Source organism: Delphinus delphis, chromosome 14 (genome assembly GCF_949987515.2).
Source record: "Delphinus delphis chromosome 14, mDelDel1.2, whole genome shotgun sequence".
In the NCBI taxonomy this organism is placed as follows: Eukaryota; Metazoa; Chordata; class Mammalia; order Artiodactyla; family Delphinidae; genus Delphinus; species Delphinus delphis.
Genome location: NC_082696.1, coordinates 20177717 through 20201190, shown reverse-complemented (window position 1 = coordinate 20201190; position 23474 = coordinate 20177717). Strand labels below are relative to the sequence as shown.

The window sequence follows — 23474 nt, the reverse complement described above, 5'->3', positions numbered from 1 at the left end:
TACATTATGCTTACATTGTTTGAAAGTACACTGCAAGGCTTTCGAGTGAATTCTTAAAGTATTTCTTCTGTTTTCAAATGTTAGTTTAGCTGCTTGAGTACTTTGCTGGGATCCCTCTTTGCACATGACTGCCTTATGTTAAATGGTTGGAAGAGCATTGCTTTGTGCTTCTAGATGGATTACATTCCCATAACTAATTATCAATAACCGTTTTGTGCTTTAATGTTTATTTAATGGTCAGAAAGGCTTCCAGGTGACAGAGGTAAGCATTAGTAAGGCAAGTCTCCCAGCTGTGCAATGAGAGTTAACCCTCTTTCGTAGAACTTTAATTTATTTTAGCATTTGATGTTACATCAGGGTCAGGATCTGACAGACTTCCATGCTGGCATCTTGATTTTAAAACCAGTGCGTCATTCCACAGGGATCTATGAAGGAGCATGATTCATTAACTGCGGGTAATTCTAAATTTCCAGCAAAGAGCTCAGGCAAGGCTTTGCAGTGCAGGCTTCTAAATAATAATTTCTCCCTGTTAAATTTTTTGAACGAAGAGATTAAACAAAATGATTACTACATTTCCTTCTAATTATTTGTCTGATTTCTCTTGGCATTACAGTGGCTAATATGCCAGTCTGTCAAGATGAGCTTATTCATACACTCATGGATGCAATTTTGCATCCATCTATGTATCTATCTATGTATCTGTCTATCCGTATACATCTATTTTTCATTAGACTTACTCTGTGTAACAGAGACTCTGAAGGATACAGAAGAAATATTAAGATGATTTTCTGCCTTTAGGAGCTCTTGATATATTTGGCCAAATAAATATGCCACCAAATGTTAAATTAAAAGAACAATGTATGCTGATTTCCTTTTCTTTGATCGTTTTCTGGTTGTTGATTTTCTTCCTAATTTTTGATGAGGCTCCTGTGTAGAAGGGTTTTCCACATATTGAAACTTATGTTGCAACATGAATGATCCCTGGTGGTGCTCTTAACCAAAATGTTACGGAAGTACTTAACGATCATTGACTGGGCCAGTGATGCAGTTCTGTTTTACTCCATCTGTCATTGTGGCCGGATTGGAACAGGCATCACCTGATCTGAAGTGAAGAGGCAAATTTGCTTCGTGCTTTTGGTATCCAAATTTCTTCATGCTGTGGAATGCTCCTGTGAAACTGAGGAAACTATTTATAAATCTTGATGTGCTTCTGTCTTTCTGTGTCTCTTGAATATGAAAAGAAGCAAATACGTCAGGCTGCTACAGGAAGTTGTGGTTTGAAGTTGCCTTGTGATTTTAGGTGTGGTCCACTGGTAATGATGTTTAGGAACCTGCACAGGAAATTAGAGGCCAAATTCTCCTTGACAATACAGAGCAAAGGGAGGCCTTGCTTATTTACTCTGTCACTGAGCTTTTTGAGAAAGATGGCTATCATACATCTTTACAGCCGAAGTTTAAAACTGGGCTTTTGATATATGTCTTTGGAGGTCTTAAAATGCATCTCAGGACACAAAAATAAAACAGTTCTATTCTAAAGAATAGGACTGTGTTGTTCAGGAGATGTCATCAAAGAATCTTTCAGCAGAAGTTTCCTTTTCTTTTTCTTTTTTACTGAGAATTTCTATTTGAAACCTCGCAAGTTCAATTTATAACCAGATTGCCATTTACATGCCTACTGTTGCCCAGCCTGAGAACCTTGAATTGGTATCTGGCTGTGTTTCCCTGCTTCCCCATCAGTGTCTGCTGTGTACTCTCTGAGATGGAGGTGCTAGTAAAGTGCAGAAGAGTCAACAATGTTGAGTTTTTGTTCAGTGGTTAACCCTAATTCTGGGTGTACTCAGATTACACTTTGCAGGGAGACCTGATTTGGCTTTGTTGTTAGATAACCCAGAGACCAATGGGCTTGCAAATTTAGAGCATAAATTTTGCAGAAGCCGTCCATCAGACTTTGTGTTCACCTCTCCCATCTCTCAAATATGACCCTATTAATGTCATCTTAGATGTCACAAATCTTCCCAGAAATTATAATACAGCAGTTCTGCCCCATAACCTCGTGTGATACCTTTTTACCATGCTGGTTGGAGTAGTGAGTTGTACAAGGCTTTTCCATGTGTCGTGGTTTGTGTAGGTCTGTAGATACTTGAAGAACAGTCACTTCAACTCTGGCCACTAAGCCTTGGTTCTTAATGGAATACATGGATTGCTTATCAGGAGTAAGTTCTAAATTAATAATAGCATTCTGAGTATTCGAAGAATTTCTGTTTAAATTTTTACCCTGCCCATTTAGAGTTGGAGAAACTAAAGAAGAATGATGATTATAAAGGAAAATTGAAGATGAGAAGTATAACAAAATTATAGTGTTTGGGTTTGCTCTTCTTTTACTAATTCTGATTCATTACGAGAAATATAATTTTTATTTCTGCAATATGTTGCCTTAATATTCCTTACCAATTAATGCCATGGAGACTCACCCGACACCTTCATGGCCCCTTCTGGTGTCTGCTTTTCTGTTTGTAAGTTCATACTCAGTTGTTGGATGATAGTGGCTGTCACACTAGAGTTAGCTACACATCCCATTTATTCATGAAGAAAAGGTGATTGCCAAATTAATATAGAAAATTGTGTTGACAACCTTATAACAGGAGAGAACTAAACAATTGATAAGACCCTCTGTATTTTAAAGTTTAAATTTGTTGTATTTGTTTAATTACAAAAAGAGACCCTGTTTTTTATAGAAACTTGGAAACTCAGAGAAGTGTAAAGAAGAAAACTAAAATCACCTTTAATCCTCTTATACGGAGATCGCACTATTTTGATTTATTTCTTATAGTCTTCTAATGTATGTGTGTGCAATGATTTACAGATACATAGGCTAATTTAAACACCTACTTTAAAAATTAAATTAACATCACAATATATAGTTTTCTATCCTCCATTTTAAAACCTAATAATAAACTAGCATTAATGTATATTACGAAAGTTTTTACTTTTTTATTTTAAAAACAATCAATGTGATAAATGTGTTTATACATAAATCTTGTGGGATAGGTAATTTCAACAGTTTTAAGGCTTTTGATACAAATTGCCAAAATGCTTCCTCAGAGTCTGAACCAATTTTTATTATTAATTTATAATAATTCTTATTTTACTTAAACTACACTCAAATTTACTTTTTTTTTTTTTTTTTTTTTTTTTTGCGGTACGCGGGCCTCTCACTGTTGTGGCCTCTCCTGTTGCGGAGCACAGGCTCCAGACGCGCAGGCTCAGCGGCCATGGCTCACGGGCCCAGCCGCTCCGCGGCATGTGGGATCTTCCTAGAGCGGGACACGAGCCCATGTGCCCTGCATCGACAGGCGGACTCTCAACCACTGTGCCGCCAGGGAAGCCCTCAAATTTACTTTATAGAAGTGAACAAAATATTTTCCTTTTCAACAGGAGAAATATTATTTTGTCATTATTTTTTATTTGTTAATGAGGATAAACATTTTTATGAGAATGCTTTTTTAAATTTTAGAAATAAATTTTATTAGATTAAAAGGCCGAACTATTAGTAAGTTTGTCTAAATGTAAAAAGAAAGTTTAATTATGTAATATCTTAGTGACTTCTGTAAAACTTCATATTTTGAGGGAAGTTTTGCCTATGTGGAAAGGGGAGAAAGGATTTATTTGGGTATTAAGCAAAGTTGAGTGATCTGGCAGCCACAGTCGTACAAAATTTCAAAAATTTCTCATTGAATTTGAACATCTAACTAGCTGATACATGAAATTTAGATTATAATATTGATACCTTCTGTTTTTAAGAATGGGGGAAATCAGTGTCTTATTAAAGATTTAAAAACTATTATTTTCAATGTAGAAATTGTGAAAACACTTAAATTTGTTCTCATTTAAGCTAAAATTAACTATTTTGCTTTTAAAAAACTCATTTGTGGACTATGAAAAAAGTAAAGTTTGTATAGCAATCCCAAGTAATGTTGACACTAATACCTAATATTTGCATTATCTCTTTGCCTTTTTCTGTTCAGGACATCCAGGCAGAAATTGATGCCCACAGTGACATATTTAAAAGCCTTGATGGAAACAGGCAGAAGATGGTAAAAGCTTTGGGAAATTCTGAAGAGGCTACTATGCTTCAGCATCGACTGGATGATATGAACCAAAGATGGAACGACTTAAAAGCAAAATCTGCCAGTATCAGGTCAGCATTGTCAGTATCAAAATAAAAATAATGGGGGAGGAGGATTTTCATGATTTTTGTATATCAGGAAGAGAACAGGAAGCCTTACCAGCATGCTACTTCTTCAGAAATAGTTTAAGATTTAAATGCAAAGATACTTTTTTTTACAGTTACAGTTTTAGCTCCATTTATGTGCAGTGCCCTCTGTCAACTGTTCCTGACTAGTCACAAATTTGCATATCATATTTTAAACCTAATAATACTAATGATTTTACCAATACCTGCTAGTTGTCGAGTGTTTACCTTAACTAAGTATTGTGTTAGGATCTTTACAAACATTTCTTTATTTAGTATTCAGAAAATCCTAGTGAGGTGAATAGTAAAATCCTTTCTTACATGAGGTGACAGAGGCTTAATGAATATAAAGAACTTGACAAGATATTGAGCTAACAAGAGCCACACAAGGATTTGAATCTAGATCTTTCTGACTCTTGGCAATGAACGTGTTTTGCTTCGTCAAGCAATTTGTATGTCCAATCTGAAGATGTACTTTTAGAAATTAGATATCACTTATGGACACTAAAATGGATAACTGATGACTCATGTCTCCATTTGGAGAAAGTAAAAAGTAAATAAGGATGAATTTGAGGACCAGAATTTGACTAAGAAAGGACATTGAAAAAAGACCTACTGTGACAGCTATTAATATTATTACTGGGAGTTAAGAACATTTTAGAATTATGTTTCCTAGATGGTGGATAATACGTGATGGATATGAGTTTAGTGGAAACTGACTAAGAACATGAATGTTGGTAGAAAGACTTGGATCTTGCACCTAGGTCAGTTTCTTAAATCTTAAAGTTCAGAAATAGTATGATGTATTGAAAAATGTACAGCCTTAAACCAAATGGTCTTGAATTTGACTTGAATTTGACTTGGGCAAGTCACTTAGTCTCTCTGAGCCTTGGTTTTCTCATTTACAAAATCAAAATATAAATATTTAACCCACATGATTGCTGTGAAGATTGAATGGGGTAATCGGATAGTTCCTTAGTCTATGTAATTTCTGTCTAATGTAGCATCTAGTTTATTTTATCTTACATAAAGGGATTCAGTGGATCTGCTTCAACTGGTTTCTGCATTTTATAGACTACTTCATGGAGAGCAGAAATCTTTTGCAGATTATTTACTGTGAATGAATTTTAAAAAAATTTTCCTTCTGAAGAGAAATCCTGAAAGGCTTTTATTCTTCTGGGGCTCATAAAGGGATATTTGCACTTCTTTTTACACTTAAAGAAGGGAGTAATGTAGCATGACTATGGAAACCTCTGTGTAAAGATCCTGTTGGACATTATCAACCAACTACTCTTTTTTAGTTAGAGAGGAAAATTAGGGAGTATTGTATAGTGAGAGAATATACTTGTGATTGCTTAAAATTGAATTTTCAACTGGCCAGACCCCATTGGGTTTCACCTTTCTGTTCCCCATAAATATAAATAGATAAAAAGATTTAAAGTGTTAACATAGTAGAAAACATTCACTGAGGTTCTAACAAACCCAACTAGTGTAACAAGCTAAAAGCCACAGGCCTGGCCCTGGTGAAGACTGTGTACATGGTGCTGGAATTTTGAGAGTTTGGAGGATGAGTTCCTCAGGAAGGAGAATTTAATGAAGACAAAAAAAAGCTTTGACCTTTCCTGGCCTTTATTACCTAAGCCTGTCAAGTCACATTTTTTTTTTCTAACCTGGAAAGAAAGAACGCATAAGCTATAGTTGGAATATTATCTAATAAATAATGTTATTTTTAGAAGATGGGGGAATAAGCTTTTGCCAATGAGCTTCTGGATCAAGACAAATCATACATTCCAGTAAAATGTGTTAGTAATGTGATAATAAATTAAAATAATTTTTAGCCTCATTACTCATTTCTGGAGATTCAAGCATTTAATAAGAACTTACTTCTAGGTTTAAGGCATCGTGAATCATAAATAAGATATGGCCCCTACCCCTAGGGGGTTCACAGTTCTCTTCAGGCTAAGATGGGTCCAAAGGAGGAAGTGGTAACTTTCACTTCAGATGATCATCAAAGGCTTCATGAAAGAGATGATAACTAAGCTGAGCCTTGAAAGGTGTGTAGTTTTCCCCAGATGGACTGGATGAGGATTGGAGAAAGATATCTAAGCAGGAGGCCAGAAATAACACTGTGTGTTCATGGAGCAGTTAAGAAGTTCAGTCTGACTGAGAACAGAATTTGCTGATGATGTAGAGGGGAAAGACTGTGACTAGAGAAAAAGGTGAGGAGGGAGGTAAGACACAAATCATGGAACACCTGTGTGTACCATGCTCCATTCCACTGGTAATGGAATTTGAAAAGTTTTAGGTGGCATGATCAGACTTAAGCTTTGGAAATATCCCTCCCACACAATTATGGAGAGTGCATTATTAGATGAGAAAAGTTCTAAAGACAAGGAGAGCTGTGAAGAGCCTTTCAGAGAAATACCCAAGAGTGGAATTGCTGGATCGTATGATAGTTCTGTTTTTAATTTTTTGAGGTACCGTTAAACTGTTTTCCATAGTCGCTGCACCATTTTACATTCCCACCAACAGTGCACAAGGGTTCCCTTTTCTCCATGTCCTCACCAACACTTGTTATTTCTTGTCTTTTTGACCATAGCTATTCTGAAAGTTGTGAGGTGATATCTCATTGTGGATTTGATTTGCATTTTCTTGATGATTTTCCTCTATGTTGAGCATATTTTCATGTGTCTGTTGGACATCTGTATGTCTTCTTTCGAAAAATGCCTATCAGGTTCTCTGCCCATTTTTAAATCAGATTGTTTTTGTATTGAGTTGTGTGAGTTCTTTATATATTTGGGGTATTAACCCCTTATGGGACATATCATAGGCAAATATCTTTTCCCATTCAGTAGATTACCTTTCCATTTTGTTGATGGTTTCCTTCTCTGTGCAAAAATTTTTTAGTTTGATTAGATCCCATTCCTTTATTTTTGCTTTTGTTGCCTTTGCCTAAGGAGACAAATGCAATATATATATATATATATATATATATATATATATATATATATATATATATATATATATATTGCTAAGACCAACAAAGAGTGTACTGCATAGATGTTTTCTTCTAGGAGTTTTATGTTTTCAGGTCTTACATTTAAGTCTTTAATCCATTTTGAGTTTATTTTTGTATACAGTGTGAGAAAATGGTCTAGTTTCATTTTTTCACTTGTAGCTGTCCAGTTTTCCCAACACTACTTATTGAAGAGACTGTCTTTTCCCCATTGTGTAGTCTTCCCTCTTTTGTTGTAGATTTAATTGACCATATGTGCATGGGCTTATTTCTGGGCTGTCTATTCTGTTCCATTGATCTATGCTTCTGTTTCTGTGCCAGTACCATACTATTTTGATTACAGTCGCTTTGGGTATTGAGACAAAGAAAATGAAAACACTGCTTTGAAAAGATATATGCACCCCAGTGTTCATAGCACCATTATTTACAATAGCCATGACATGGAAACAGTCTGCAACTGTTCATCAACAGTTGAATGCATAAAGAAGATTTTATATATATATATATATATATATATATATATATATATATATATATACACATACACACACATACAATGGAATATTTATATATATGCATATATATGTGTATATATATGTGTGTGTATATACATATATATACATATATATATATATGTGTATATATATATATATATAATGGAATATTAGCCATAAAAAAAAGAATGACATTTTACCATTTGTGACAGCATGGATGGACCTGGAGGGTATTATACTTACTGAAATAAGTAAGACAAAGACAAATACTGTATGTTTTCACTTACATGTGGAATCTAGAAAATTAAACAATTAAACAAATATAACAAAACAGAAACAGACTCACAGATACAGAGAACAAACTAGCGGTTACCAGAGGGGAGTGGGGCAGGGGCAACATAGGTGAAGGGAATTAAGGTATAAAACAAATAAGTTTCAAGGATGCAATGTACAGAACAGGGAATATAGTCAGTATTTTATAATAACTGTATGGAGTGTAATCAATAAAAATATTGAATCACTATGTCGTACACCTGACACTGATGTTATATGTCAATCATATCGCAATTAAAAAAATGATAAAATGGTTTATTATTCTTAGTAATGGGCCCTCATATAGTAAGCACACCTCAGAGAGAAGTGGTACAGGATGCATTTAATACTCTGGAGCTAGACTGCCTAGTAAGTTTAAACACTAGTTTTGTTCCTTGGCAGCTGTGACACTGCGGGGAGGTTACTTGGCCAATATGTATTTCCTCCTGTGCAAAATAGGGATAATAGGAGTAACTTCCTCATAGAGTCATCATGAATAGTTGATTTAATTAGCCTTTATAAAGTACCTAAAACAGTGGCACATGGTAAGCACTAAATAATTGTTAACTATTATTATTACTCTCATTGATTACCATTATGTTTGGAACTAATTAGTTCAGAAGACATAGAACTTCTCCCTGCCCCGTCTTGTTTCTTAGTCACTAATATTGGGAATTTCTGAGAAGGTCCCCAACAAGTAGCATCCCTCTTTCTTGGCTGGATTCAGAAGAAATAGGAAACAAAAGTAAGGAAAAGTGAGAACAACAGTGTCATGTTAATTACTGACAGAGGCTAGGCTGGAGGAGGTGCTTAGAGTAAGAGCTAAATGGGGCTGTTAACCGGACTCCAGAAGTAGGCAGAATTCCCAGCAGTCACTGGACAATGTGGCCTCCCATGTGGGAAACCCTGCATGGAAGAGTAGAAAAGAACTCAGTCTCTGCAGACTTGTTCTCAAAAGGCAAGAGTGAGCTGAGCTAAGTAGATCAAGTTATTCCCCAAATCTACAAATCAGATTCCTCACTCTACCTCTACAGGGACAGAGAGAGTGAAAGGGTGGAGAAGAGGCCAGGAATGTACTTAGTGAGAAAACCCCTTCCCAAGGAGCTGGGGTGTGGAGGTGTTCTCATTAACAAAAACGTGAAGTAACTTCCCCCACGGCCAGCTGCCTCCTTCAGTCCTTACTGAAAATGTTGCTTGCTGAGTGTACTATGAATTCCTGTTCCTCTGTTCTTTCCTCTCATTCCTTTAAAGTATAGTCACACTTGCACTGGCTTCTATTGTGAACAACTTCTCCTATGTCTTTAATATTTGTTTAAACTCTCCCATCACTCTTCTCTATAATTGAAAGTTGACTGTCCCCTTAATTGCCTGCTTTACTTGAAACACTCTTTAATAGAGTTCAGTTTTCCCATTTTCCTCACCTGGCAGTCAACAGGAACATTCTGAATATTTAACAACTACTATGGACACCAAGTAGAATGCTAGCCATAAACTCCCAGTATGGCGCCAGCAGACACTGGCTGAACAGCAGCCCTGCGCACAGGGATAAGAGGGAAAGTTGGCAGCCTCACTGCTATTTCTTAAGCATTGCTTCTCCATCTCTCAACAGCTTGTCGTTAGAAGTGGATACATCTATTATTTTACCCTCTCATCATCTTATTCCTGCTTCCTCCTGATGTATAGGACACTCTTCTACTTTACTCATTGATTTGAGCTTCTGACTTCCTTTTTACTCTGCATCTTTTCCTCACTTATCATCCTTGGTGTCGACATCTCTAGTGATAACTCTGTATATTTTGACTTCTCAGTTTCTTCTTACTTTATCTCTAAATGGTTTTATCCCTATTTTGTTTCTAAGCCCGATAGATCTGCCCAGGCCTAGGACTTAGTTGACATCCCATGTTATCTTGGCATCTCTGGGATGAGCAATCTCAGGAGACCAGGGGCAAATTGTTTTCAGAGCACACATTTTATTTTTTTACATCCCACCTGGCCATGCACATCTGAGTGCCATTGATTTTGCCATGTTAGTTGGAGAAGAGCCCTCTGTTTTAGCAAATCAGGATTGTTTAGAACATCATCAGTAAAACAACTCTCCTTCACATTAAAGTTATGGACTTTATGAAGAGGACCTTCTTTCATTAGCTTCATATGTACCAGGACCACCTATATACTATCCCCTAACTTTGCAGTTTTATTCTGTATATATAATTTGTCTACAATATTCTAACTAGATTGTTTAAAAATGCACATGCTCTAATATTTTCAGCTGAGTAATTCCTAGCTTTCTTTTTATTTTTCCTTCATCTTCCCGAACCTACACACCTTTCTCCTTATCTTTAGTTGCTTAAACCCTTCCACTTTTCAGACTTCATCAACCCCATCTACCCAGCTTGGATTTCATTATAAACCATTTCAGTAATGTCAGGACCTTGAAATTCCTCTCCCCCTTGAAATTCCTGTCTGCTTTTCCAATCGCTGATGCTCTGATAATCATACCCTCCCTATCCCCTGATCTAAATTCTGGGCTTCCTAGTGTTGCACTGGAAAGTGAAAAATGATAACATTTCTTCAACTGAGACTTGACAGTTTCTACTTAGAATTGCTATTGCAATTCTGAATGATTTTCTATCATAATCACCACTATCCCTAATTTTTAAAGATTTCGATTCCTCATTGGCTCCCAAAACCTCTCAAAATCTCCGTCTCTGCATGCAGCCTTGCTTCATTCTTTTCTGAGAATAAGGCCATCAGATAGCTGTCCTTTCTGTGCATTCTGTGTTTCAAATTGTGCTTTCATTGTGCCAAAATCAGTATTGTCATGGCCGGGAATATTTGCTGCAATTTATCATCATTTTTAGAAAAGAGACTATCTGTCAAAGATCATAATAACAGCTAATATTTATTGAACATTCACTGTGTCTACGTGAAATGCTTGACGTTACCTCCATTGACCACGGCGTGATCATTGGAACTACGGAATTACATGTGACTCAGAGCCTGGGGTTAATATCTTAAGTACTATTTTCCAGTCTTTTCGGTTAACTTCTTTATTTTTTATTTATCTATATTTTGGGGTGTGTTGGGTCTTAGTTGCAGCACGCAGGATTTTCGTTGAGGCTTGTGGGATCTTTCGCTGTGGCACGTGGGCTTCTCTCTAGTTGTGGCGTGCAGGCTCTGTAGTTGTGGCACAAGGGTTCCAGAGCACACAGGCTGTCTCGTTAAGGTGCGTGAGCTCAGTAGCTGTGGCGCACGGGCTTAGTTGCCCCGCGGCATGTGGGATCCCAGTTCCCTGACCAGGGATCGAACCTGTGTCCCCTGCATTGGAAGGCCGATTCTTTACTGCTGGACCACCAGGGAAGTCCCTTTTTGGATAACTTTGATCACACTTTTAAAATACGGAAATCTAATTTACCAACTATTCTTTTGCAATCAAAAAACAATACATACAAGTCTGTATTCCACTTAGATCGATATAAGCAAAGATAGTGATTTGAAACCTGAGCTAGAAGATAGGCTCTTAGGAACTTTTAACAATGTTTTTTACTCCCTGGAAAAATGTGAATTGGAAATTACTAATAAATTCAGTAATGTGAAGGCCATGGCTTAAACTTATATGTTAAATTTGTATAATTTAGGATTATGTTAATTAAATATCTACTTATCAGCTTAATGTTTGTTTAATATGAATCCTTATTAACTTACGGTTTCAAAGGCCAGTGAAATTCTCAAATCTAATGAAAACAGGGTTCAAAGATAAAATTCTATCTTCCCTTTCTTTCATGAGCCTCTGAAAGATTCAGAGCACCTTTTTAGAGGCCCTTAGAGGAGATTAACCTTTAACATCATCATTACATCTAACGTTATCACACTTTTACAATGTCATCGACACCACTTTTAACTTTAGGTAGTTGATTTTGCTAACCATATTGTAGAACTTCTAAAATTTTTTTTCTCAGATCTCATAGAGGAAAATTCTGCAGCTTTCCTTCTTGTTTTCCTCTGGCTCAGTGCTTTTCGGTAGAACTTTCTACAATGATGGAAATGTTCTGTATCTGCACTGTTCGGTACAGTAACCACTAGCCATATGTGGCATGTTGAGCAGTTGAAATGTGGCTAGTGCAACTGGTGAACTGAATTTCCTATTTTACTTATTTTAGTTAACTGAAGCTTTAAATTGAAATAGGCACATATTGCTGGTGGCTACAATATTGGAAGCACAGCTTTGGTGTTCTTTTCAGAACAGACTGAATTCTGAGGACTCTACTTTTTTCTCCTAGTCAGTCTTAATTCCTCTTCTGGGAGCAGAAATAATCCCCTTTTAATGTTACTGGTTATTCTTGCACTAATGGAGGTATTTTCTTTCACTATAACTCAATTTGTAACCTATGGGTATTACCATAAAATAAAAGTTTCTTTGTAGTAAGAATGCCAACATAGGTATTTAATTCTGTGCATTTCTTCCTTACACAATAGGGGATAGTATATCTTTACTCCTCTTAATTTGAGTCATCAAATTCTTTGGCAGACCTACCACTTTTCAAATGTATCTTTACTTGTCTACAAATATACCTTGGCAGTTTCTATCTGCCCTCTTAAGTGCTGTCCATGATGAGAGCAACATAGTGGAAAGAGATTAGAATTTAGTGTGGATTCCAGATTCTCACCATGGCTTCCTGAGCAAGTTCTTCCTTCTCTGAGCTGTAGTTGCCTCAGAGAGTTGTTGTGAGGTTTCCTATCTCAGAGTATATTTGGTTTACTTGTCTTCCCCCTAACTTGACCCTAGAGCCTTCTATTTCTGAACCAGTGTAGTGCCTGACATCAGAGTGGGTGCTCCATCGATGTTTGACTTTATTGAAAAACTGAAAAACTGTATTTTATTTTAATAAGTGCTCCTCTTACTCATTCACACTGTTTGCTCTCTTTTTGGATCTGTACTTTGGGAGAAGGGATTAAAAACTTCTTTGAAGAAACATGAAAGGTAGAGGCTTTTGGTGATTTAAAATAGATATTAATATTAATACATAGTTTTCTCCATAGTTGCTTTTCTACAATATTTAAATGATGAGGTGCCATTTTTATGGATGTTTATGTTCAAAAAGTTTTCATATTATAGTTTTAAAAATAACTGGTCATTTAAAAATGTTTAGAGAGTTGTAAAATAGATGACTTAATCTAAAAAGAATTAACTTGTGTGAAGCATTTTCTGAAGTAGACATCACCCTGAGTTGCTAATACATGCAGTGAAAGTATCTATTGCTTTGCACATGTCAGGTACCCAAAGAATGAACTGAAGCAAATGAGAGGATAATAAAGTCTCTTATCCAAAATGTGAGTGCCCACAGATATGTGTTAGATAAAGAAACGTTTTAAGTGAAGATTCTGAAAGCATGATTGATGACTGCTTAACTGTAATCTTGGGGAAATATAAGCCTCAGAATGTTTCAAGTAAAACTGAAAAAGTACAACTATACCAAACACAAATGTAAGGTTTCTTTTTGCAAAGCATTCAACCCAGTGCCCAAGAAAAGGCTTTCATCTTGAAAGATGAAAGAATTAAATTGAAACTAGGACACTGAAGGCTACTACAGAAGCATGCTTTTATTTGGGCATATGGTAGTAATCCACCAAACACATATTTATAATCTATCAGAGAATAACCAGAACAGATTTTCCCGGCAGAGATTCTGTCACATCAGTTTGCTTTTTACTATGGAAAAAGAAAGATATAGAGAAGCACATAGACCAATGTTATCTTTTTTATTTCGAAGTCCCTTTAGTATCTCGCTGAAAAGAGTATTGCCTTCATCTTTATAAATAGTTCTTCAATGCTGAATGCCATAGATTTCAATGATCAATTTCATTATTTCTGTGCAGTCAAAAAGTAAACTGCATTGGAAAAGACATTATCATGTTCTTCAATACAATGAGTGTGTAAATAGATGTCATAGGAATGTAATGTCTGGTTTGGTTATTGATTAAAGAGTTAAGCTATAGACATTGAAGATGCAGGATCAAATAATCTGAAATAAGAGGTCAGGGTGTGTGCATAGTGTTTTGCACACAAAGACACTCAAGCACTTCTTGATTGACTAAAGACTTCTGATTTCTAGCTGTTATTTATTTATCAATATTCATTATTTTTAAATATTTTATTTATTTATTTATTGGCTGCGTTGGGTCTTTGTTGCTGCGCGTGTACTTTTCTCTAGTTGCGGCGAGTGGGGTCTACTCTTCATTGCGGTGTGCAGGCTTTTCATTGTGGTGGCTTCTCTTGTTGCAGAGCACAGGCTCTAGGGGTGCAGGCTTCAGTAGTTGTGGCGCACGGGCTCAGTAGTTGTGGTGCACAGGCTTGGTTGCTGCACGGCATGTGGGATCTTCCCAGACCAGGGGTCGAACCCATGACCCCTGCATTGGCAGGTGGATTCTTAACCACTGCGCCACCTGGGAAGTCCAGTATTTATTTTTTGGATTTAAAAATACTGGAAAGAAATTGCACCAACTCATTCAAATATACTGAGGACAAAATGCTTTGTAACTGGAAGAGAGAATTTTCAGTTAATATACTTGAAATTATTTAGTTCTGTTCTTTGCCAAGTAAAAGTATTGTTTATCAGGGACATATTTGGCCTAAAATTAATCAGCATGAACACAGAAAAGCTGGCCCTCAAACAGAATCAGGATCTCATTAAAGCATTTGTAATGTGAGGTTAATCATAGCACCTGTAGAATGAACAGAAAAGACTGTAAGTACAAGAGAATAAAATAGAATTTCAAATTATAATTATGATACCTCAAACTTTTTTCTGTACTCCTTTTTTTTTTTTCTTTTCTTTTTTTGTGGTACGCGGACCTCTCACTGTTGTGGCTTCTCCCGTTGCGGAGCACAGGCTCCGGACGCGCAGGCTCAGCGGCCAAGGCTCACGGGCCCAGCCGCTCCGCGGCACGTGGGATCTTTCCGGACCGGGGCACGGACCCGCGTTCCCTGCATCGGCAGGCAGACTCTCAACCACTGCGCCACCAGGAAAGCCCCTGTACTCCTAACTTTTTTATTTGCGGTACACGGGCCTCTCACTGTTGTGGCCTCTCCTGTTGCGGAGCACAGGCTCCGGACGCTCAGGCTCAGCGGCCATGGCTCACGGGCCCAGCCACTCCACGGCATGTGGGATCTTCCCGAACCAGGGCACGAACCCGTAACCCCTGCATCAGCAGGCAGACTCTCAACCACCGCGCCACCAGGAAGCCCACATGGTATTTTAGAGATATGCAGAACTCCCATTTTTTTCTTTTAGCCAGGAATATTGGCTGATAGACTATGGTCATTGTTTTAGGAATTAGAGATGAACTAAAGATCAGAGATACATAGTTGTTCTTCTGGGAAACATTATGAACTTTTAAACAAGACTTATGATATTATTGAATATCCACTGCTGGGAATACCACCTAATGTGATCAGTGGGGAAATATTTGTTTGAATGAACTATAGCAGAGCTATTAGCTTTGAGACAAAGACTCAAGTAGGTCAGATGTCCAAAAAGGAAATTCCTGATAGGTCTGAGGGGCAGTAGTTGCTGTGCTTGGTTGATTTGTTTCATATCACTCAGTAAAGGAGCAATTTTGTGGAAGTGGGGATCATAAGCCAATGTTAAGGTGAACATTGTGGTATGAGAGGATGTGAAACATGGTCAACAGAGATTTCTTGTACCTGGGGTTGCCCCAAATGAGTCATCTTTTGCTATCATAAATCTTTAGTCTTTGGAAGCTGTTGTGTAACAAGGCTTATGTCTGTCTCCATCAGCCTTGCCCCTTTCATTCTGAAAGGTTATGGACAGTCAAGACAATTCCATTTCATGCAGTTTAGCATGTAAGTCCACATTTATGGTCTGTCCACTGGGGTGATGCAAGATTGAGGAAACACTGATTCCTTGAGTCTCTCGAGTTGTTTTTGACTTACTTATCTTTTTAAATCCAACTCATGTGGTGTGGGCTTGAGGCAGGGCTTTCTCCATGGCTTTGGGCTTTCTCCAAGGATCTAGCAGGAGCAACTAGCAAACTTGTTTCTTATTTACTTTTCTATTTTCAAAGGCTTTATTCTTATTGAAGGCTTCATCACATAAAAAATATTTTTCCTAAACATAGTTCCCTAATTATGAAGTTCATAATTTAAAAACCTGAAGATACTTTTCTGTGCTAAAAACAGAAATTATTATTGAAACAAAGACCTCATCTTTGAATCCGAGTATAAAGTACTGCAGTGATTTCTGCTCAGTTGTTTTCTATTCATAACATTTGTCACTGGACATCAGTCAGCCATAAGCCAAATAGTGTTCTGTCCAAGTAATCCTTTATTGTTTTTCAACTTTTTGAGATAAATGTTGGTGATGTTCTGCTTTCAGTAATTTATTTGAATACAAGAGAAATCAAGACATTAGTAATTTTCCCCCCTCAAATTAGCTTTTTTGGAAGGAAAAATCATACGAGCCTGTTGCATATACTCAATTAGTACAAAAATATATAAAAATTAAGCATTTATGGTGTTCTCAGTAGTAACTGCATCTGGTGTGTATCTTTCTAAAAATTTTATATGCGTATGATTTCTTCTCTATCCGTCTCTTTGTATATATAGATGAAATGAGAAAAAAGTTACATTTGAATGTGCATATATACTATACATAAACTACTGAAACTTGCTTAAATAATTTTGCATTATATCGTGGACATTCTTCTTGAGAGCCTCATATTGATGCCTTTGTGGTGTGGAGGTGTATGTTTTAACTTTTGACAGATATTACCAACATATCCTTAATATTCTAGCTTATTCGAAATAACTGTTTCTTACAGGAAGTATATATTCTTTTTACAAAGTTTCAGCCTCCTTCTTAGACGTGAGCATTAGTTGGTTGTACATGATTATTAGGCTAAAGGAAGGTACATAGTTTTTTGGATCCGTTTCAAATGTCTAAATGTGGTCAGCATTATCTTTTCACAGGGCTCATTTGGAGGCCAGTGCTGAGAAGTGGAACAGGTTGCTGACGTCTTTAGAAGAACTGATCAAATGGCTGAATATGAAAGATGAAGAGCTTAGAAAACAAATGCCTATTGGAGGGGATGTCCCAGCCTTACAACTCCAGTATGATCATTGTAAAGTAAGTTGATCACATACGGTGGGTTCCTTTTTTTCATTCATTTTGATTTTGGTGAAGTAAGTACTCAAAATAAAATAAATATGTGAGTGGAACCAATTATGACAGGTTTTTTTCCTCCTCTGTTCCTAATTATCAGTATTTAGGCATTTTATTCAAATTGCATGCATCGCTCCCTTTTTATTCAAATTAAGTTTTCTCTTCATATTTAACTGAAGGTTTTTTCAAACGTTGCAGGTATCTAAAGCACTATATTGCTTTTAGCTGATCATGAAATTTATCTATTTCTAATAGATTTTAAAATAATATATTGGGGGATATTTTACTGTAAGTTAATCTTAAATTCAGAAGTTATAGAGTCATAAAGAATTATATACTATCTTGTTTTATTAAATGAAAGTAGAAAAAATAAGGACTTGTAGTAGTAAGAAAATAGAATAGATATTAATCTGAAAGCAAATGAAGACCGTTGTATTTAAGATCATTCTATGGGTTTTGCGGGGTTTTTGTCTGGACTTAGACCCTTTTTGTCACATTTTTATTCTGCTCAAATATCTACCTCTATGCAAATTTGTACTTTTACTCTGAAAAGCAGATATACTGAAGTTATCAACTAACATGTTAATTCTTATAACCTTGTATTATTTAAATTCTTTGCCTCATTAACTTTGCATTCATTTATATAATATATCTTCATACCCATTTTCTCATATATCACCTTATTTTGTTATATTTTTTCCTCTTCACATGCAACGCAGGTTCTTATTCTAAATCTGTACATTTTAATGTGTTGTTAGAACTCTGTTCTCATTTAAAAAATGACAAATGCTAACACATGCTTCTTCTAAAGGAAGACATCCTCTATATTATAAGTTCCTTCAATACAGAATGATAAGACCTTGAAATTTATCTTATTTTTAAGGCTTGTGACCAGGTTATTCAAGTTACCATTTGGGTAAATTTTCTCTTTGTACTTGAAAAGACAATATGATAGAGAAATAGCTCTAAGATTAAAATAAAAAAGGAAGACACTGTTGGTATGTAATATGCAAAAAATAATAATGATGATAGAAGATTTAAAATTACTGATTTAAGAAAGTCAATTTCTCCTTACTTTTTACAGTTTTCCCTTCTATTAATTATTATATACCCTTTTTGAGGATTCAGGTATTAGTGATGAAGTAGAATAATGCAAAGCTCTTCTAATAGAAGTGCTTTGTTAAGGAATAAAATGTGCTTGTGACCATATGCTACCATTTTGATTAAAACTGAAATCTTGAGGTAGGAAATGATCGTCCACTTCCAGCTTTAACAAGAGAAGTACGCACTGACATTTGCTGGCCATGTTCTAACTCCTGCTCCCACCAAGGTTACCCTGTTTTAGATTGTGTTTTGTTCTGTCTTAGGGTGCGGTTGCTCTGCTTCAACCCTCTGGACCCAGGCAGTTAGATAATAAAGATAATATTGATAATGATGCTGATGATAATGTCAGTTCGTTCATTCAGCAAGTATCTGAGTGCCTAATATGCATCAGGCACTATTCTAGGCACTGGTGAATCAACAAATGAACATAAGTTCTTGCCTGGTTCTGAGTGATACAGACATCCAACCAATAAGCAATAAGTATATAATATATCCCATGGTAGTAAGTGCCATGAAAAAAGTAAAGCAAGGTCAAGGAGAGAGAGAGCAGGAGGGGATAGTATAGGCAGCAGAAGTGTTACTTTATGTGGAGAAGCTTAGGAAAGTGCCGTGAGTGGGGTGATTTTCAAATAGAGACCTGAAGTTCAGGAGTTCAGGAATGTATTTCAGTAATCCAAGTGGGGGATGGCAATGACTTGGACAAGGATATCCCAGTGGAGATAGTAAGAAGTAACTGGTTCCTGAATATATTTGGAAATAACAACAGGATTTGCTTATGGATTAGATGCATGGGCTGGGAGAAAAAGAGAAGAGATGTAGTGTCAGGAGTCAAAGATTTTTGGACAAAGCAAATGGAAGAATGGAAGTATCATTCAGAGAGATGTGGGAAACTGCTGGATGAGCAGTCTGGGGAGGAAATTTAAGAGTTTGTTTTTTGACATTTTAAGCTTAAGATGCTTATTAGGCAGTTAGATATACAAGTCTGATATTGAGGGAAAGGTCAACAAATCAAAATTATCGGCATATATATTAGCCGTGGAAATGGATGAGATGATCCAGGGAGTCAAGAATTCCAAGACATGAGCCCTGAGACACCCTGCCTTTAAAGGTTGGGAAGATGAGGAGACTGAGAAGGCAAAGCCAGAGGGTAGAAGAGTCAAGAGAGAACAGAGTCTAGGACATCAGAGGCAGAAAGTGTTTCATAAAGGAGGGTGTAATCACGGGGATCAAAGATTGCTGAGAGGCAGAATAAGATGAGAACAGAAAAGTGACCATCTGTAGACAGTCTTGTTGACCTTGACAAGAGTCATTTCAATGGTGTGGTGAAGTTGGAAACCTGATTGGTGTAGATTCAAGACAGAATATGAGCAGAAGGAGTATAGAGAGCCCTTTCAAGGATTTTTACAACAAAGGAAACAAAGAAATGAAACAGTAGCTGGAGGGAGAACGTGAGGTCAAGTAATGGTTTTGTAAAGATGGAGAATAATTCAACATGTTTCTACGATGATGGGAATGATCCTGTAAAGCAGGAAAAATCAGTGACGCAGGAGGGAGGGTACCACATAGGAGCAGTAATAGGGTGGGATCTAGTGCACAAGTGGAACCATTTGTATTAGGTAGAAGAGCTCATCCAGTCTAACAGGAAGAAATGTGGAATATATGGGTACAGATGAAGGTAGATTGGTACATGTGGGTGTGGGAACATATAGATGTTCTCTTTCTATTGTCTCTGTTTTCTCAGTGAAATAAGATGAAAGGTCAACAACTGAATATAATAAGAAGAGGGAAGAAGATGTGGACATCTGAGGAGAGGGGAGGTAGAAAATGTAGTGTAAAAGTGGGTGCATCAGTAAACTAGGAAATATACCAAGACCGCAGGGCAGCGTAACAGGCCGACCTGGAGTCAGTGCTCATGAACTTAAGGTGAGAACAGCCAGTGTGAATGTTTTTCTTCATCCATGTTTAGTTGCTCCAGTGAAGGTGAGGAATTAATTGGAGAGCTGAACTGGAACAAGCAAATGTGATGGAGTAAGAGAGGGGCCAGGGAGTTACAGAAATACAAGGGAGTTGTATAATGGGTGCTCGTGGGATTGAGGCTGGCTAAGGGGAGATGTGAGGATATGGGAGATGTGAGGGACAGTAAAGCAGTGTTCAAAGTCAGTGCTTCGGGGGGCTGAAGAATTGTTCAAATTGGGAAACTGGGAGCACGTTCTATAAAGAAAACAGGTGGTGGTCAGAGAAGGGACGCTAAAGTCGAATTTATGGGAGGGGTGCATTTATGGTTTATGACAACATCCAGTGTCTTTTTGCTAAAATGAGCTGTGCGAGTTGGGTGGAGAATAAGGTCTTAGAGGAGAGCAGGTTGAGGAGTTGAGAGGCTGGGTAGTGGAAGGATTGTCTGTGTGGATAATAAAATCACCAGGACCATGAGAGAGAGCCAGATGTCAAAATGATGATGAAAGAAGGAAGGGTAATGGTGATATAGTTTAGAATTCTAATATAAAGATGATGTTTTCATATTCCATTAATCCTTTGAGTCTTAAAACTACTCAAAATCCCCTTGGTTGGGGATGGAGGAGGGGAGTAGTGTAAGTTGGATATAGATTGTCCCTGCTTTCTAGATTTCTTGGCGCCTCGTTCTAGACTTTCTCAGGTTACTTCTTTATCACAATAGCTATCATTTAGCACATTGTGCATGATCCAGACTACCGTTGAGGGATTTTTCTTATCAGTAAGTCAAGAGTTTCCATTTAACAGTCTGTACTTCTTTAACTTTCTGAGTTATGTATTAGATGATTTATAGGAATAGCCCAGATTTTCTGAGTATGTGTTCTCACTCACTGTTATATCCTCACTGGAAATAGTCCTTTGTAGAGGTTTGTGTTGATTCTAGATTCTAGAACATATTTTATCATAGTCTGCCTTCCAATTTATCAATGATCCAAAACTATAAGTGTTCTTAATATTATATATTATTAACGTTTGTCAAAAGCTTCATATTTAACTCTGAGAACTAAGCAGGCTAAGATGCTAGGAGATATAAATTATGGAATAGTGTTCAGAGTAAGTTTGTGGAGACGTGTGTTAGTTTCCTAAGGCCACCATAATAAAGCTCATAAACAGGTGGTTCAAACAACAGAAATTTATTTTCTCATAATTCTGGAGGCTAGAAGTTTGAAATCAAGATGTAAGCAGAGCTGGTTTCCTATAAGGACCCTCTCCTTGGCCGTCTTCTCCCTGAGTCTTCACGTGGTGAAGTCTTAAAACTGCTCAAAATACCCTCTTTTTATTAGGACCCCAGTCATATCGGATTAGGGCCCACCCTAATGAATGTCCTCCTTTTAACTTGATTACCTCTTGAAAAACCCTATCTCCAAATACAGTCACATTCTGTCATAAGTAACCTTCTTTCCCAACTGCCAAGAGTAATGTTTCTAATTGCTATAAATTATTACAAGGAGGGCAAATCACTATAGTTAGTACAATCAATCAGGGTAATATTTAAAGATGTGACACCTACCTGTAGTAGTTTACCTTTCTTACTGAACTTTGCCAGCTATAGGCATTGTATAGTCTAACTGTAGTGGAACCTCAGCCTTGCTCATGTTCTAACCTAATTCTCTAATTTATCCTCAATCTTTTCTTAAAATCAAAATCCATTTGGGTGTACATGTGGTAGCTCTATGTTTCAGGCAAGATTTTTCTTTCCCATGTCCTTAGAGATATCTTTTCCCCTGGTCTTCTGATTTTTTTTATCAGAGAAAATCTTATGTGTGTCTGTGTGTGTGCAAATGAGTGTGTACAACTTAGAATTGTGAATTATTAGGATTGAAAGGAACCCAAGAAATAATTCAGTCCAATCCCCTTATTTATAGTGGAAGCAAATGAGAGGCATATGATTTAATGATATCTGAGTTTTCCTTCCTCCTTCCTTCACTTCCAGCAAATACTTATCATTTACTTAGTGTCTGGCAGTTTCTAAGACACCAGAAGGACACAGGTACAGAAAACAGACACAGTCCCTGTCCGCATGGAGCTTCCAGTCAGGGAGAGCCTATGTTTGTAGCTCTCAAACTTACAGTTCCTATGTCTTCTCTGTGCTATGAGGAATCATTGCCAACAAGGTTTGTGGCTGAGCTGTGAACTGCACATTGCTGTCCCAAATCTCTGGTTGTCTGCCTAACCACCCATTTCTCTAATCCCCTACTTTGGTCCCTTGGTTATAATTCAGGCATGTTTTCAGTTCGTGTGCACATTTATTACCAATCTTTTTTCCTTAAGGGATTGTAGAATTCTCTTCAATTATAACATTATGTTGTAGCTTTAAACAGAACATAAAATAATTTTAAACTAATTTTTTCACAGATATGTTTAGCATTAAATGTAGCATTTAGTCTTTTTCTTTTCATTTTTTCTTTTATTACAAACTTTGTAATTTTTTTCTGACTTCTTGGTATTTAAGTCTCTGTCACAATAAATTTTAAAAAATCTTTTTAACTTCAAAGAACGCTTGCCTTATGACTTCAAAGTATATACGTAGTTAGAACAATCAAAATCAACCCTTAAGTGGTTTGATACTGATATTAGGCAAGATATTTTGTTCTCTAAAATTTTCCCATAGAAAGAGGGGACCTTGTATTTGATTTCAAACTCATTCTCTCATTTTACAGGTGGCTATCTGACTTACTTTATTTTGAACCACACACTACTGTTTAAGGAAGTTGAATTAATTTGACATAATCTCTCCAAGCTCAATTAGAATATCTTGAGATTACTAGATGGATTTCTTTTTAAATACGAGGCAAAGAAGTTTAACTCTGATTTGTTAATTATTCCAGGAGATATGATCACATAAATGCAAGTCTTGAATATCGTTGTACACAAGTCTTGTACAGATCAATTTAGAAAGAGATACCATATGTTCTTCTGCTATGGACAAGACAAATACACATCTGCCAGATACATCTGAAAACCACCTGTGCTGATGTTACACTTAATTAACACTTAAGTTTTACATTAAAATTTTCAGTGATGTTGTTATATACAAACTAAAAAACAAGTCTATGTCTCAGAAGCTTAGGTGGATGTGGGGTTACTACATGCTGGAAAACTGT

The 23474-nt window shown here is 36.7% G+C and overlaps 1 protein-coding gene across 10 annotated transcripts in view; it reads left to right on the top strand.

The window, feature by feature from the left end:
* UTRN (utrophin) overlaps positions 1–23474 on the top strand; it is a 497409-nt gene that overhangs the window by 341490 nt on the left and 132445 nt on the right. For all 10 annotated transcript variants that reach the window (XM_060029843.1, XM_060029847.1, XM_060029845.1 and 7 more), the window contains 2 exons: positions 4026–4198; positions 17064–17220. In XM_060029843.1, the coding sequence (XP_059885826.1) occupies positions 4026–4198; positions 17064–17220 (330 nt within the window). The remainder of the gene's footprint in view (positions 1–4025; positions 4199–17063; positions 17221–23474) is intronic.